Raw genomic sequence first — 16,514 nt, forward strand, 5'->3', positions numbered from 1 at the left:
CCCTTCACTTTTTCACTTTTCCTCCTCCTCACTGTTCACACTAGGCGGCGGCACATTCAGGAAACCTTGTTTCTTCCGCCGGACGAGTCTGAACCCAACCTATGAAGAAGTTATTTCAATGCATGAGCGCCTCTCTAGAGTCTAGATGAGCTTACTCGAAATAGACTAGAGAGCAAAAATTCTTCTCTCGTTCAAGTCCTAGGCTAGTAGGCCTATATTTAACGCCAACGGTCCACTCTCTCTCTCTCTCTCTCTCTCTCTCTCTCTCTCTCTCTTACACATACACACGTAGGCGCGCGAGTGCGCGCGCGCACAGCCCACAGGGGGAAGAAAGCAGGTCAAGAACGACCTCAATTTCATCATCCATCGCTGTTCTCCTCTGTCAGCTTTTCCTACTGGTTGGTTCTTGCGACTCTTCGAAGTGTGTGTGTGTGTGTTGTGTATTCGTAGTCATGGAGGGTCAAGGTGATTTATGTGTGCATTTTGAGTCTCTTGAGCTTTCTTGCTTCTGGTTCGTTTTTGTGTTCTTTGTACTGTGGGGAGTTTCTTTGATGCTGCGTCCATTTGCTGTTAAGTATGTACGTGTACATCGTTATTGTGGCCAAGGAGTTTTTATAATTTGTTTTTGCTGCTGCTAAAGGAGTCTTCTGTGTAGTTGCTCTCAGAGAGAGGTGCTTGTAAAGGAGATCAAAAGACATCAGAAACATGGTAGAGGACACAGAAAACAAGTCTAAAATCTCTATCTGGTGGGATATTGAGAACTGTCATGTACCAAAGGATGTGGACCCACACTACATTGCGCAGAATATGACCGCGGCTCTGCAGCATGCGAGCATGACAGGCCCCATTGAAATCCAAGTTTTTGGTGACACCATGATTTTACCCCACATCACCCAGAAGGCACTGTCTGACACAGGCATCACGCTGAATCATGTGCCACGAGGTCCTTTCTTGTGTCTTTTTGTTATCTTAAAGCCTTGTGCAATTTAAGTTTATAGCATGCATCATGTCCACATCCACGAATGTTTTGGTATCATTTTCTTGACCATATGTATTATGAACTGTGATTGGAAAGAAAAATGGAGAATAGCGAAGGGTATTTATAGGGATCAAGAATGAGCATGTTTGGGACGATAGGAACTAATCAGCGTGACCTGTGCGAGCCAGATTCATCAAAGATGGCCTAATACTAAGCAAATGCACCTTTGCCTTGCTCTTATATCGAATATTTATAAGTTATGCTTGCAATGTAGGAAAGGGTGGTAGATACAAAAATGTTAATATAGTATAATAAAGGATTTAAGACACGAAACTTTAGATGTGAATCAGTTAGTGATCTGTCAGTAATGCTTTGAATGAAAGGATAATTTTTCAGACAAGGTGAAATGTGCGCATGCTTTGAATTTCAAGGGACAAGCGGTTAATGATGATCCTAGTGGCTTCTTTGGCTTGTAGTTAGACGCGTTGAGGTCAGAGGAATCTCTGAAGTCCTGGCTCGTTCCTATGGATCAATCCAGTTGCGTTTTTTTAGCAATGCATTTGTTGGTATTTCATTAATAATACACGTAATGTTGATAGAAATCACCTTTGACTTGTGAAAGTCTTTCATTTTAAGGGATAAAGTCTGGACTCTTGCATGTCGCATCCAATTGGTTCTACCCATTGCCATCTTTGAACAAAAGTGCAATGAAAGGAGCTAGAGTGCCCATGACATAGATAAGGTGCTCACTCTGTATGCTTGCGTGATTGGTAGATTGCCCTTATTGCAGGTGACCTATGGCCCTCTCCACCTTTCCTAATGGTTTGTATTTTATGCTGTCACCTATGAAGTTTTTCCCTATATATTTCTCATGTATATAGCCTTTGGAAATATAAAGGGTACCATGCCCCATTTTTATTCAGGCAGCTTGTCTGGATAGTACTTATTACTAGGGAAGATGTGGTAGGCTTAGTGGGTGAGGCCAAGGATTGAGGAGGTGAGTTTTACTGGAGTTTCTTTGAAACTGTTGATTTTTGAAAGCTGTGTACCCTTTTCCAGGTAACAGAAGGCTCAGGCTATACAGGTATTACTTTATCGTTTTCATGTGTGAAAAAATACATCAGCAATGCGCATATCTGTGTATATTATTGATCTACTATTCCTTTTAATGAGAGAAGAATAGAATGAATTTTGAAAGCAATTTGCATAGCAATGTTTTGTAAGTGGGAGGATATAGCCACAAATTCAGGGGGATGGGGGACAGACCCCCCCAGGGCTGGGGAACAACGGGACGGGGATGGTCGGGGATTGGCGGGCGTCTCCACTTGGCCAGTCATCACAAGAGGACGCGTCCTGCGAACAGGGACGGAAAAATTCTCTTATGAGCGTTTGTAATGATCATTTTTGATTGTCAGTGGCCCTCTTTAGCCTTTTAGGGCCATAAGCCATGGTGCATGTTCATGCCTTTTGTAAGCGCGGCTCCTCCAAGAGGCTAAGCCACAAGCTCAAGCCTCAAGCTCTTTACTACATATGTCGTGACTCATAGCCAGCCACCTTGCAAGTTGCTCAATGCTCTGTAATCTTTCTAATCTCTCAATGCTCCCTCTCTCACTGCTTCATTGCATCGAGGGCAAGGCTCAAGCTGCCTCTCCAATCTCGGAACTTTCAAGAATCAAGGCTCAAGCCTCTCTAATCTCTCTATCCAGCTTACTCCAATTCAAACTTTATCTTAGTACTATCCATACATACTTTATCTGCCAATTGAGGCTCCCTTGCCGATCGAACCTTTCTACCTCTTTCGGCTGATACCAATCACGTTTTCTGTTTAATTTGGTGCAATTCTGTGCTCACGAAGTGTTGTTACCTGTTTGCGACATGCCTTGAGCTCAAAAAGTTGGACAAAAATTGTTTTCATTTTTTGCCATTCCTTGCACCAGCCCTGTTCCCTAACTTTTACCATCCTGAACCCGACCCCGACCCTGTATAGGAAGACTATTTGTGTCTGGATGCACTTCTCCCATTGATTTTCTTAGTGATTTTGGCATTCATTTAACTCTTATGGTCTCTTGCTTTTATCTTGTTGAATCATTCTACACGCAGTCCCCTATAGCTGCCTTATTGCTTATTCTGTGAGTTTTTTGTGAGGGGTTTGGTTGTAAACTACCTGACATTTGCAGGTAACAAGGATGCTGCCGACAAGGCCATCCTGGTGGCAATGCTGCTTTGGGCTCTTGACAATCCTCCTCCAGCAAACATTCTACTCATATCTGGTGATGGGGATTTTGCCAATGCATTGCACCGATTGAGGTTAAAAACTTACAGCATCCTATTAGCTATACCTGCACAATTTGTTAAGCCGGCACTTACTGGTGCCGCCAAAAAGCTTTGGTTTTGGAAAGATATGGCAAAGGGTCAACTTGCAGAGCCCGAACTATCTCAGCCCAGCAGCAATACCTCTTCACAAGATCTTGCTGGATCACGTGCAATGGAGGCTTTTCAGAAGAGACAAATGTCGTCGAGTTTTGGGGCTTCAGCCACACAAAGTTCTGCAGTTTCTAATGGATACACCTCTCCACAGAAAAAATTAAGTACATCGGAGCATTTGAGATCTATGAGTCTCGAGAATCATCGGAATTCATACTCATCTCATGGATTTTCCAATGATAATAGAAGTAGGTCGTGCGGTTCAGAAAATGCAAATATTGTGGCCTCAGATAAAATGGTATCTCCAGGACTCGTCAGTAGTACTGCTGCCTTTTCAGATAATTTATATGCAAATATAAGTCAGTGTCGGCCACCTGTTTCAGCTGCTCGTAATGTGGACTTTGGGCAATACCCTTGCTTCTTGCCCCAGGTTGTAGGAAGGGTAGAGTCTTTAACATCCATTACTGATGGCTCGAAGCCTCCACAATTTACTAATATGCCTGCAGGGCCTTTGCCAAGGGGGCCTCTTAAGCACATTGCTCCCAACAATAACAGGGGTGTCAACAATATACCGTTTGTTAGAAATGCAGTTCCAGAAAATAATTATAACCAGCTAGCTGTTCACAAAAATGCTTCTACTGAGTACCCAAACCCAAAGGGTGTTACTCCGCATCAGCCTGCAACTCTTTCAATACCGCTAAGTGTTGTGGCAAATAATGCTGAAAAATTGTCTCATAGTGTTTGTCTGGATAAGGTCTACAGTGCCATGAAGACTCTTGAAAGGGACATGTTGGCTCCAACTGACAGTAATCTGTCTGACTGCATTCAATATTGGGATTCACAGCATGAAAGAGTAGATGTGAAGCAAACCTTGAAGACGGCAGCTGATTCACAGCAGATTACAAAGACCCAGTTGGGTGGAGGCTTGATAATGTACTTTCCCCCTGAACATAGGGTGCCATGGAACTGTGTGGATCCTGGGAATATGAACTTTGTCCACTCTGGAGATGTGTGGCTTGAGCTACAACGCTTCCTTCTCTATGGCGAAAAGAAGCAAGCATTCCTCTCTTCTTGCAGCAGGTAGCTTTTGTGTTCTATCATGTGGTGGTTCAATTGCATCATGTTGAAAATTCGAAGTGTAGCTGTGTGTAGCTGAAGGCATGGCATGTCTCTGCTTTCAGGTATAAAGCTGCACTGATTGTGAAGAATTCATGTGGCATGCACTTCCAAAACCTGGTTGTGGGTACGGTACTTAACCTTTTACAGCAAGCTATACAGGAGAGGAAGTGGCTAAGGAAAACTGGGCCAGGCTGGGGTCCTTTGATCTTAAATCAAAAGGCTTTGCTAGATTGGCCTGGAGGCGAAACATTTAAACAAGACTGGAGGCCATCATCAAATCCAGGTGGTCCGCTCAATGTCTGGAAGCCTGTCCCATCTACCAATGCTGATAGGGCACTAGAGAAGGATGCAATATGTATGAAGCTCCGCAGCTTCCTTGCTCAGGCACTGAAAGATGGTACAGTATGTAATGTCTCTCTACTTCCCAAGGACTTTGAGCTTGCCACTGGCACACCTCTGGATCACCAGAAACTTGGTTTTGCGACCCTTAAGGAACTAATTGGAACTTTATCAGATATGGTTTATGTGGAGACCACAGATTCTGGGGTTTCGCTTCTTCGCCTTGTCAAGGACGAGGGGAATTCAACAGGACTAGTCAAAAGTACCAGGGGAGAGAAGGAAAGTGATGTGAAGGCCTCTAGGCAGACACACCTTGTCGAAGAGCTTAAAACATGGTTAAGCTATCGAATGAGTAATGTGAAGGATGGGTATGACATATCTAGAGTATACCAGGATTTTATGCATGCAACTGGGAAGGATTTGAGCAAGGAAGGGCTTGGTCCTGATGAACTTAACTACGTATTGAAACAACTTACGGATGTCATTTTTATCACAAAGTCACCTGGCGGACTATGGCTGGCTTATCCTGCCAATGGTGGAGCAGATGCTAGCAGGAAATATGCTGGAGGCTTCACTGCGCCAACTACGTAAACATATCTGTTTACTCTAGTCGGTGGTGGTATGAGTAGTAAGATTAGGGTTTTGATTGGGGTGGTTTAACAGTGTTATGCAGATAATCAAACTTTAAGTGCTATTTCGAGAGAAGGCAACCTGGTTGCTTCATGGCAGTAACAGCGACTACTACTACTACTAATACTTAATAGTACTCGGAGCAGTTGCTGAAGTCATGGAGTTGAAGGTGGCTCCAGATCGCTTGCAAACTATAAGGTTAGAATGGTCTGGTAATCCATCTTTGAGCAGGTTGAGCTCTTGCATTTCCAATGCGTAGATTCCAAGGTGTTGAGTGAGGTGAGGTAAAGCAAGATGATCAGAAGAGTGACTCTCATTAACAAGCCTCATGTGTACCTACATGCTAAAGGAGGAAAGAACAATAACCTGTTTTTATTTAGCATTGCGCAGTAAGTCTGCAGGATTGTATGGGAATCTGGTGAGATCAATTTAGGCCATGTCAATGAGGGGTTTTTGTCATGAAGTTAAGCAGAGAAGTTTGTGCAGAACATAGCAGAAGAGCAAGTTGCAACTATGCAACAGCAGGGTCCATTGTGAATGGCAGATGCGTGCCTTCTCATGGGAAGTCATTGGCAAGGAGTTGGTGAATTTTTTGGATGGTTTTGTGTTCTAATACATGGCGATTATGATGAAGGGAGTAACTGGTAACTATCTACCTTTTTGTCGAAGATCAATGTAAATCTCCGACAACTATCAGTATCGCTTGGTAGACCGTGAAGCTTCTCCTCTCTCAAGTTTTGAAAAGAGAGGCAACTAGATAGATGCAAAGGATCTATGAAGCAGAAGTACCAAAGAAAGATTTTGGAAACCATTTAAGTGAAGCTACCTATGTATGTAATGATTATTAGTTTATTCTCTTGCTTTTTTATGAAGATTTCAATGGCTAGATGATGATGGATCGGGTGGGACACAGCCAGTGGATGATATTTCATGGCTGTATCAAAGATCAGCTTACCTATGTTTGTTTCAAGGTCAGTTTACCCATGCTTATCTTGAGCAAAGGGTGCCTCGGTCGTTTGTCAGAATTACAAGTTGTATGTGCAAAGCTTGAAACATGAAAGTGTAATCTCAGTATTGATATATTGTCAGTATTGTATAATTTTGGTCTTGTTGGGTAGCATTGACTAAAGAGATCTTTTTTTTTCTGGTAACTAGAATGGTGTTATTAAGTCTTCCTTGCGTCGGTTTGTTTCGTGTGGGATTCTAATTCTAATGGCCTAGATCTAAAAGTCTTTCGGTGAAAGGGCAGTATAAATAGCCTGGGCATACTATTGAGAAACATTGTAGGTACTAAACTTGAGCACTCTAGGTATAGGAGTATATCATTTTGAATTCTTACCCACTCTATGTTAGTTGAGCAGTTTCTGACAACCAAGAGCTCTTGCAGCAGGTTTGTCGCATGCGTCAATCAACTTTTGACTGATCGTAGATGTAAGATAGCTCAAATTGTTGATTGAACACAAGTTTTTCTTATGTATATAGTATGTATGAACTTCCACTGAGCACATGCATGAAACTCCCATTTTTAAATCTTGTAATGATGTTTGCAAATGAGACACCAGAGAACTTTTGTAATTGGCAAGAAATGCTTCTTGATGGGAATGTTATAAAGAATGTGATGGTGAGGTGCAAAATCGGCCTTTGAACTTTGCTAGAATTGCCAAGCGTGGAGTTCTTAGGCAATGTAATGGGGTTGGTGCTCTCTCTCTCTCTCTCTCTCTCTCTCTCTCTCTCTCTCTCACACACACACACACACACACACACACACACACTTTATTGGTTTACCTTTGTTAAACTAGAACTCGCTTGCTCGCTAATGCTAAAATCTTTACCCGGCTTGACTTAAGGCGACTTGGAGATTACTATAAAGCTTTACCTTGCATTTTCTTCAATGGTGAATTTGGGCTTCTCTTAGATAATCTTAGCATATTTTATCCCTGTCCTACTCTCCTCGAGGAGTACCTTTGGGGTGAATTTGGCTTATGCTATGCTTATTAGAGCAAATGGTTATAAAGCTTTACCTTGCACTTTTCTCAATGGTGAATTTGGACTTTTCTTAGATTCATCTAAGCATATTTTATTCATGCTTTGTTATATCTACTCTGAAAAAACTCCCTACTCTTCTTGAGGAGTACCTTTGGGGTGAATTTGGCTTATGCTATGCTTATTGGAGTTGATGGTTATCTTATCTTGTGGATGATTCTTTACCTTGCACTTTCTCCCTCTGGTTGGAGAGTTTTTTTTGATGCTTTGATCATATTAAGATCTGAGGTCTCCTTGATTTAAAAACATTAGGATTTTGACCTCTTAATTGGGTCTTTTTGCTTCACATCAGGCCTTCGTTCTGACTCTGATACTGGGGTTGATGCGCCTCGCCCTCGTCTGCAATGCTCTTCAACCAATCTATCCCCCTTCTTCTTCTGCACTACGAGCACATCACAAAATTAATGCTCACCTATCCTCCTACGATGAAGTACTAACATCACCTGCAGATGAGCTCTCTCCTCAAAGGGTAAATGTGCATGCCCTTTGATGTTGTACTATTGTCATTTTGGATTGCTCTCACAATTAAATAGACATGCTCTGTCTCCCTTGCTCTAAGCTTCCATGATATGGGTGGGTTGTTCTCTTGCATTGTGCATTGTACTGATAGGTCTGCTATGCTCCTAACATGGTGTAATAAGAATGCCATGCTATTATAGGCATTGCCTTGATGGATTGTGCACTCAATCTGGTGCGATAATTATATAGGCATGCATTCTCTTGCAGGACCTTACCTATTTTGGTTGTTCACACTTATTGCTTTGTACCTTGCTTGGAATATTCTTACAGGCACATACTAAAGGAGATTGGATTACTCGAAAGGCCTAACATACTATTACTAGCTGTGGAATCTTGGTGTGTTTTAAGAAACTTATGTTTGCTCTTGTTCTGAAAATCCGGTAAGGAGGAGGCTTGTTCTCAGTTTGGGTTATTGGTTCTACTGATTTATTGGTTTTTTGAATCATACAAACACTGAATGATTTGGTATTATTGTACTCTTTTGCTGACACCAATACTTTGATGTTAGCATTACTAGCTCTAGTGCTTTACTAATATCCTTGAAATCCTGAGGGCTGGAATATTCTGATTTAACTTCATGTGTTGGACATATCTTAGAAAGGCTAATCCCCAAATTGGATACTAATGAATCCCCTAATTGGATTGATTGATTAATCCCAGATTGACTTGCTTCTATTTACTAATTGGATGCTTTTTTGGCTACAACTCTTAATGAAGTAGGAATGCTTTATGTGGGCTATCACTAGTTGGGATACTGACTTTGCTTTGCTTTATTGATCTTAAAAGTTTTTGTCATTGTTTTGTCCTATGACTTTTTGGCATAGACTTCTATATTCTATTGATTCTTACTTTGGCATTGCTTGAGTGTTTGATCTAACATGGTCAGCTTAAGGCATTGCTCATCTAGATTGTTTTGGCTGAGGTAGGCAGTTCTCATCCTAAATGGTTTGCAATATGTTGGCTATATGAGGGTTTTGGCTCTCTTAAGTTGTTGAGCATGGGCATAGTTTCTCTATTGGCTCTCCTAAGTCGTTTGCTATGGGAAAATTCTCCAATGAGTAGTTTTTGTCCCACTTTTTGAAGGGTGTGACTCTGGTCCATACAGTATGGTTGTAGTTGCAAAACATTGTTTTTCAAATCACTTTGAAATTTTCAATACAAGTTATGGTTAACTTATACCTAGTTAGACAAGTTTGAAATCTTTGATAAAGTAAAAGTTAATTTAAAGGAAGACTTTCATGATCATGACTCCTAAAATGTTGTTTTGGCTTAGAAACTTCAACTGAGAAAAAAGTGGAAATTACTTGATTTGCTCATACATTTATACTTTTGAGTATTATATATGACAATAGCTAGTCTAATAATTTTTAAGTTTGACATAGATAACAACTAATAGGTTCTTTGACACCACCATAAGTAGCTAAGTTTAGCAGACTCTATTGTCTTGACTATATGGATGCAGGTGAGAATTCTATCTTAACTTAAAAAGGTTTAGCGTTGCTGCACTCCGACCTTAGAGATGAAAGCGTATTTCATCCTCACTCATTGATTTAATCTTGATGTATAGGATAACTGGAATGCTATTTCATTCTGATTATATTGTACAAAAATGAGTCGAATGCAGAATATTTCTTGTGAAAACCACCTTCCTAATGCGTACAAGTATTATCTTAATACATCAGCATACATATGCACTCACACTCTACGTTGAGTAGATGCCAACTCTTCCTTCCTAAAAGCTTGAGTACTTTAGAATATACTCTCTTCGTTGCAAAATACTAACCAACTTTTTTGAAACGAACCTCTCTCTTGGTATGCCATGCCTCTTGAATAGCTTGTCAGTAAAAGCAGAGGTCTTTGGTCTTTCCCTCTACATTGTTTTTAAAAGGAATTAAGCGTATTTAATCTATCAAAATGGATTTTCAATAAGGCATCAACAATATAGGATAACATATTATTGGCCTGCCTAGCCCTTATTCAACACCACCTTGCCACAATTAAAGGAGCTTCTTTAGATGGGCTAACCATAGGATGGTCTCTTCGGTAAGACATTTTCTATGCCAAATGTGAATGTGCCTACTTATAAATTGTAGCTCTCATTTTTTACGCAACCAGTTTGGGTTGATTCTATCGATCCTTGCATTTGCAAACTATGATAGGCTCCTCTTTTGCCTTGCACTTCAAACATTGGACAGAGAAGAACACACAATTACCTTATGAGGATGCCAAGGTCGAGCATTTGAAAAATGCCGTTCTTTGTTGATTTTGGTTGCTAGAAATCTATGCGTTTTGGAAACTTGACCATGACTTTTCAAATGATTGCGTATCACATTTATGCTTCAAGAGTTCCTTGTCTACCTTTTGATACATCTATTGTATAAAATAAGCCATTTTGATGGGAAGTTATCGTATTAACCTTTTAGGTGCTAAATGGACACCTCTTGGGAAGTTTAAATTTTATCCACTTTGATATAGCTTACCTTGTTATCTTACTTGTTTCTTTTTATTTCGTGCCCAACTTACCTCCACCACATGGTATCTTTTTGTTACTAGGGGGTCTATATTGTACTATGAGTAATATGGATGCTGGCCTCTTTGATGATCATCAAGTATGTGAGAGATCCCCTCCGGTCTATACAAGAAATGGACAATTTACAATTTTCATCAACATAACAATTTCAATATACACAAGAGTGTGGAAGCAATAGCTTAGGGGAGGGAATTCTTATGCTTGACCTAGCATGGAGTTAAGCCATGAGCCGTAGTGCACTTAAAAATAACTAACAACTAGTGCTACCCCTGAATGTGTATTAGAGAAAGTGTACTCACAACATGACCAAATGGGAAATGGTTGCATCTCAACAGGGGTCCAAAAGGAAACGGTCCACCAAAAGAGCAATGTGCAATAAGTGCTTCTAAACTTATCTCAGCAGGGGACCAAGAGGAGAGATGGTTACATCTCAATAGGGGTTCAAAAGGAGGTAGTCTATCAAAGAGCAACATGCATCTAATGGAGCTTAAAAGACCTTAGGGTTAGCTTCATTAAAGACCTCCAAAGGTTAGTGTTAAAAGTCCTTAGACCTTAGGCAAGCTAGGGCTGTGCTTGAGGTGTGAACCCGGCCCAAGATTGAGGTGTTTGTCATGCTTGGTGACTAAGGTGCTTTAGGTGCTTGTCATGCTCGATGAGTAAGGTTCTTGAGGTGCTTATCGTGCTTGCTAACTAAGGTGCTTGAGGTGCTTGTCATGCTTGATGAGGAAGGTGCTCGAGAAGCTTCCCATGCATGGGGGGTAAGGTGCTTGAGTCACAAAAAGAGACCCTACAAAGGAGGGTGAAAGCCCCAAAGTTAGGGAATCTTTGACTTAACCTTCCACTCACCCAAAGGGCACCCCCTTCCTCAAGGGACACATGGACACATGTCAGACTCTCCCTATGCTTAGCCACATGGTGTGCTTGAATCCTATTGGGCTCAAGAGGGGTCCAATGAGCTTCTAGTTCAATTCAACAAATATCTAAATATTTTCAAGCTCTCTCTCTCTAAGGGATAAGGAGGACACTTGTCCAAAGACTACCCACATGCTTGCAATGCATTGTGCATGTGATTGGCTAGGGGGAGAGGGGTCCAATGAGCTTCATGCTTGAGCAAAAAGGAGGGCAAGCAAGCAAGGTGTATGCTTGGGGAGTTATACACCTCTCACACACTCATTTTTTCAAAACATTCTCACTTGGTGAAAGTTGCAAGAGTTCCATCTCCTTCTCCAAGCTTGTTGAGAAGTTGAGAGCCTACACCAACACTCTTGGCTATGGAATGCAAATCCAACCAAGAGCCATGCTTCAATGCTTAAACTTGCCATCTTCTCCATCTTCAGTATATGGTATGCTAAGCAAGAAGAGTAATGATAAGTGAGGAACTATTTCTTTCTCCTATGAATGATTCTTCTTCCTCTTCCCTACCCTCATTCCTCGCTAGCTCTCTCAACCTTCGAAGGTGTTTGAAGCCTTGGGAATGAGACCAGGGATGGTAAATGCTTTTTACAAATTCTATGTTATGCTCGTGATGCATGAAGCCTTCCATCTTCATAGCATCACCAAGGTCACAAGGAACACAAAGATTGTAGTATACCAAGTCTCTCTTGATGGGAGAATCTATAATACAAAAGCCTATTGGAGGGGGGACCGCGGCTCCACATAAATCCGGTTCTCAAATGTTGTCAAGTTCTCTAAACTCTCTCTCTTGCAAAAGTATTGTTCATGCCAAGTTAATTAAATATAATGGTTATGTTCCTACCGCTAATTAAGTTCACCCTCTATGTTCTCAAAGTAATCTCACAAAAATGCTCTCTTTAATTTTCCTTATTCCGCTATTCTCAAAGTTCATAGGCATTTCCATTACATTGACTCAAGGAAAAGCACTGAAGAGAATCTTTGATCACCGTAGCTAAATAAAATAAAAAAATTATGAATTTATGTTTAAAAAAATGAGTACATCATAACCTTAATACAAAAAATGACTTGTGAGAGCACCTGACCATGTGTGGGATTAACCGGTCCACCCGTCCACCCGCTCTTACTACGGATAATGAGAATCTCACTTTGTTGAGAGTGAGCGAGAATACCTCCATCCTGTGCCACATTGTGAATGAGGCAGCTTCACCTTCCTCCATGAGACGAGCTTTGAAAGGATTCCAAAATACCAGTAGAAGGTAGGGAATCAACACTAACCATAACAGTTTAAGCACCATACCTCTTCGATGCTACACCGAGTATTTAAGCTAAGAAAAGACAAAGTCCCCAACGTGCTAGCCGTGTAAATTAGCTCAACCCCCAACACACTAACCGTATAGATGATTCTAATAAAAAAGAAGACCTAGATGACAGTCGTGATCCATCGTAGTCCTAGGTCATCAACCCTTTCTCTTGGACTATCCGATGTAGGTGGGCCTAGTCTTGTATCGAAGCTGTCAGGAGAAACATAGTACATGAGTCAAACCATAACATAGCATTTTGCATATGCACAAACAATCTTTTCAAAAACAATCAAGCTACACATGTTCTTTGTCCTTACATTTTAGTCATAATCCATCAACCAAACCCAAAAACCATCCACATTTTAAAATCAAACCATAAATCATATTCCATATCCCATCACACAGTTGAGCAAGCCACCCACTTTGGATAATGCACAAGCATCTAGCAAATCACTTTAGCACACAACATGGATGCAACAATCTTGATAGCATTTCAAAAGCAAAACCATACCCCAAAAAATAATCCAAGAGCCACACCGGCTACCACAACCAAAATCATAACTATGTTCACATGGGAAACCTCAGCCCTCCACCATAAACAATACAAACCAAACTCCCATATTTAGAGTTTTAATTGTACTCATTGTTGGGAACTTATCCAAGACACATGATCCTTAGATTTTGATTTTTTATGCATAAAAAAGAATCCTATTAATGAGTATCACCTTTCTTCCACATAGAACTAGTTTTCACCTAAAAGGATGAAAAGTAGTACACACGTGCGCACACCTATCCTATGCAGTTTCATGCACAATATACTGTCCTCACATAACCCTAATCATGATACAAAATAACCCTATCACTTTGACCAACCTTATGACACAACTTCGCACTTCATTGCAAAACAATTTTTCCTATTTTTGGATGCACACAAGATACAAGAGAGAGGGTGGTTTGATCTCATACACAAATGCATCAAGCTCCAGCCCTATAACATAAATTGTCACTTTTCCACGTCACTTCACCCTTATGAGGCTCATGCTAACATTGTGATGCAAAATGAAAGCCGTTTTATGCAAAACTGATCATATAGTTTGGGTTGGATAATTTTACATCAACACATGAGTTTATGGACACAACAAAAGTGGAATCAACTCCCTCATCAAAACAAACCATAAATAGTACAAAAACTTATATCAGACCTAAAACTCTCAACACTCATGACGTGATAATGGTGGCCTAAATACGTTTACTAGCACGCTTAATTATGGTTTTGACTTGCCTGAGTGTACTTTCCCATTTGATGAGTGCATATGGTAGCTCTCCCACGTACCTAGGATTCAAAAATTTGGCTGACCATAACTCTTCACACAAAAATAATTTTGACGTGATTAGATAGAGATAAAACACTCTAAACGATGTGTTTAATCTCCACTTCCAATTGTTTGACTTGATTCACAATATTTTGGGAGATACGGACAAAGCAATGTGTCACATTCATAATGTGAGAGAAAAGCATGCTTTATATGTATCTACATAAGCATAAACACACCATGCACATACATCAGCATGCTAAACAAGAAAGCAACGACGAGAGCTACATAGAAGTTTTTGTCTTGAAATTGATGGAGAGCACGTTCATCATGAAAAGAGAATAGAAAATAGTAGAGAGAGATCGCTTTTTCTTCCCACATATAACGAGAGAGGTTTTTATTTATATGGTGATGGAGAGCTTGTCCACCTCTGTATAATAAGTCTGTAAACTCTCATTGCATTTTGTATGTATTTGTATGTGTCTATTTGTGTGCACAACTACTCCTTATATAGGTTCTCCAGGAAGGTAGAGTGATGGCCAAAGCAAAACTGGGGCCTGTTTTTGAGCTAAATTTTCATGCTACGTGCTCTCCAGAGGGTATTATACACTTTGTAAGAATAACAAATAAAACACCATTTCTAAATATTTGAAAGAGAACTTTAGGTCACAGGGCTTGAAAAGAGTTTGGGGGGTGCACTATGTAATCATGTTAATGTACCACGTGAGTTCAGCAAGAGGGGTTTTAAAATGCAAAAAAATTAGGCAATTTAAAAGAGATACATTAAAGAGAGGGATTTTATATTCCATTTTAGAAAAAATCTTAAAATAAGAGGTCATTTTATTTATTCAAACATGTTAAAGAAGGGGTTTTTAATTACCGCACGAACACACATTATATAGGGGTACTAAACAGTACACCCCTTGAGGAAAAGTGTAGAACTTTGGGTGGATGGTAGAATGTATCCTAATTATTCTATCACAAACTCCACTTCTCCTTTCAAGGATATAACTTTATTTGTGAACTATATGGGAGATGACCACAATGGCTTGTATGGCTACATCAAGTAGTTAGCTACACAAAATGATATCCTGCATTGAGAGAGAGACATTGCATGCATCAAGAATGTGCGCGTACACTAGAAAGTCATGCAATGTGCTCAACTAGACAAAGGAAACAAGGAGACCATCAAGGATCTTATCCAACAAACCAAAGGAAAAAAACAATGCTAGGTTCTTGACAAAGAGAGAGAAGACTAAGGGGTATCAAGGACTTGAATGTTGGCGTGATAGGAATTAAAAAGGGAGTGTAAGCCGTTAAGTAAGTCCATCTATCCTTCCTTATTTTTAAATTCGTGATCTCTAAGGCTTGTCTCTTAATTTTGACATGCATGTCCAAATCGTTGCTTCATCTTGTTAAGGAACTGGAGTGCAACATAACCATTTCCTTTGCTCCTTACGGTTTTATATTAAATCAACAATACATTTTTGGACTTTTGGATGACAAGCACTATGAAAAGGTCGCTCCCAATAAATTTGATAACCTTTTAAAGGAGAGCCAACTCATGCACGAGGGATGTTCAGTCAATTTCGGATGAAGCCGGTATAGCGAACAAAGGAGATGCTACCATTGGCGTGATTTGTAGTGCTATTCCACTAAGAAAGGTCTCAATGTACTAAGCATGAGTCTCAAAGACAATGCTCGCAATAAACTATTACAATCGGTGGGTTCATGACTGGAGCTTGTGTTACAATCGTACTTGCCATAGTAAAGTATCTATCTTGTTTTTCTTAATAGAAACATCCGACATAATGTGGGAATGGTTGCCAAAAAAAACTTTCCCTTCATGCTTATTGTTTATACACTTGCTTTAGTAATATACTTAAGTTTTTTGAGCCTTGCCTTAATTGACAATAATCTCACCCTATACAAAAGGGCCATGGACGCTCAAAAGTTCGAGTCCTTAAAAGTAGTCTTTAATTTCAGTTTAGTATCTGCTTTATGTTTCACAAATGCTTTTCACCTTTGAAATATAAAAAATACATTGGATTTATTTTTCATTGGAAAAATCCATGTCTTCCTCGTTGCATCATTTATAAATGTCCGGTAACACAATGAGCCACCAAGGGAGGGTGTACTAACAACACTTCATACATCAGAATGAGTCAATTAAAAATGTTTGCTTTTCCTTTTATTTTCTACTTTAAGAAAATTTACCCTCCTTTGCTTTTTGAAAAACACAACATTCACAAAATTCCAAGTTTACTTCCTTCAAACCTGGTAGAAGTTTCTTTGGTTGTAAAAGGAATGCACTCACGTGCCCAAGCTGATAGTGCCATACCACAATCATTGTTTTTTTTGTTGTAAAATTTGGATATTTTTAAAATAAAATTTGGCTATAT

At 40.1% G+C, this 16,514-nt stretch overlaps 1 protein-coding gene across 3 annotated transcripts; it reads left to right on the forward strand.

Moving 5' to 3' along the window:
• Window positions 1-210: 210 nt before the first annotated feature.
• LOC147456542 (uncharacterized) lies at window positions 211-6,608 on the forward strand. 3 transcript variants are annotated; one of them, XM_086514975.1, is made up of 4 exons: window positions 212-398; window positions 656-943; window positions 3,157-4,483; window positions 4,585-6,608. In XM_086514975.1, exons 2-4 carry the CDS (start codon window positions 706-708, stop codon window positions 5,450-5,452), a joined length of 2,433 nt encoding a protein of 810 aa, XP_086371101.1. In that variant the 5' UTR covers window positions 212-398; window positions 656-705; the 3' UTR covers window positions 5,453-6,608. The 3 variants fall into 3 exon arrangements, with proteins under 3 accessions (XP_086371103.1, XP_086371101.1, XP_086371102.1); XM_086514976.1 differs by having other exon boundaries at window positions 666-943; XM_086514977.1 differs by lacking the exon at window positions 656-943 and having other exon boundaries at window positions 211-398.
• The last annotated feature ends 9,906 nt before the right edge of the window (window positions 6,609-16,514 follow it).

The sequence above is a fragment of the Adiantum capillus-veneris genome, chromosome 6, assembly GCF_014529385.1.
Source record: "Adiantum capillus-veneris isolate H3 chromosome 6, ASM1452938v2, whole genome shotgun sequence".
In the NCBI taxonomy this organism is placed as follows: Eukaryota; Viridiplantae; Streptophyta; class Polypodiopsida; order Polypodiales; family Pteridaceae; genus Adiantum; species Adiantum capillus-veneris.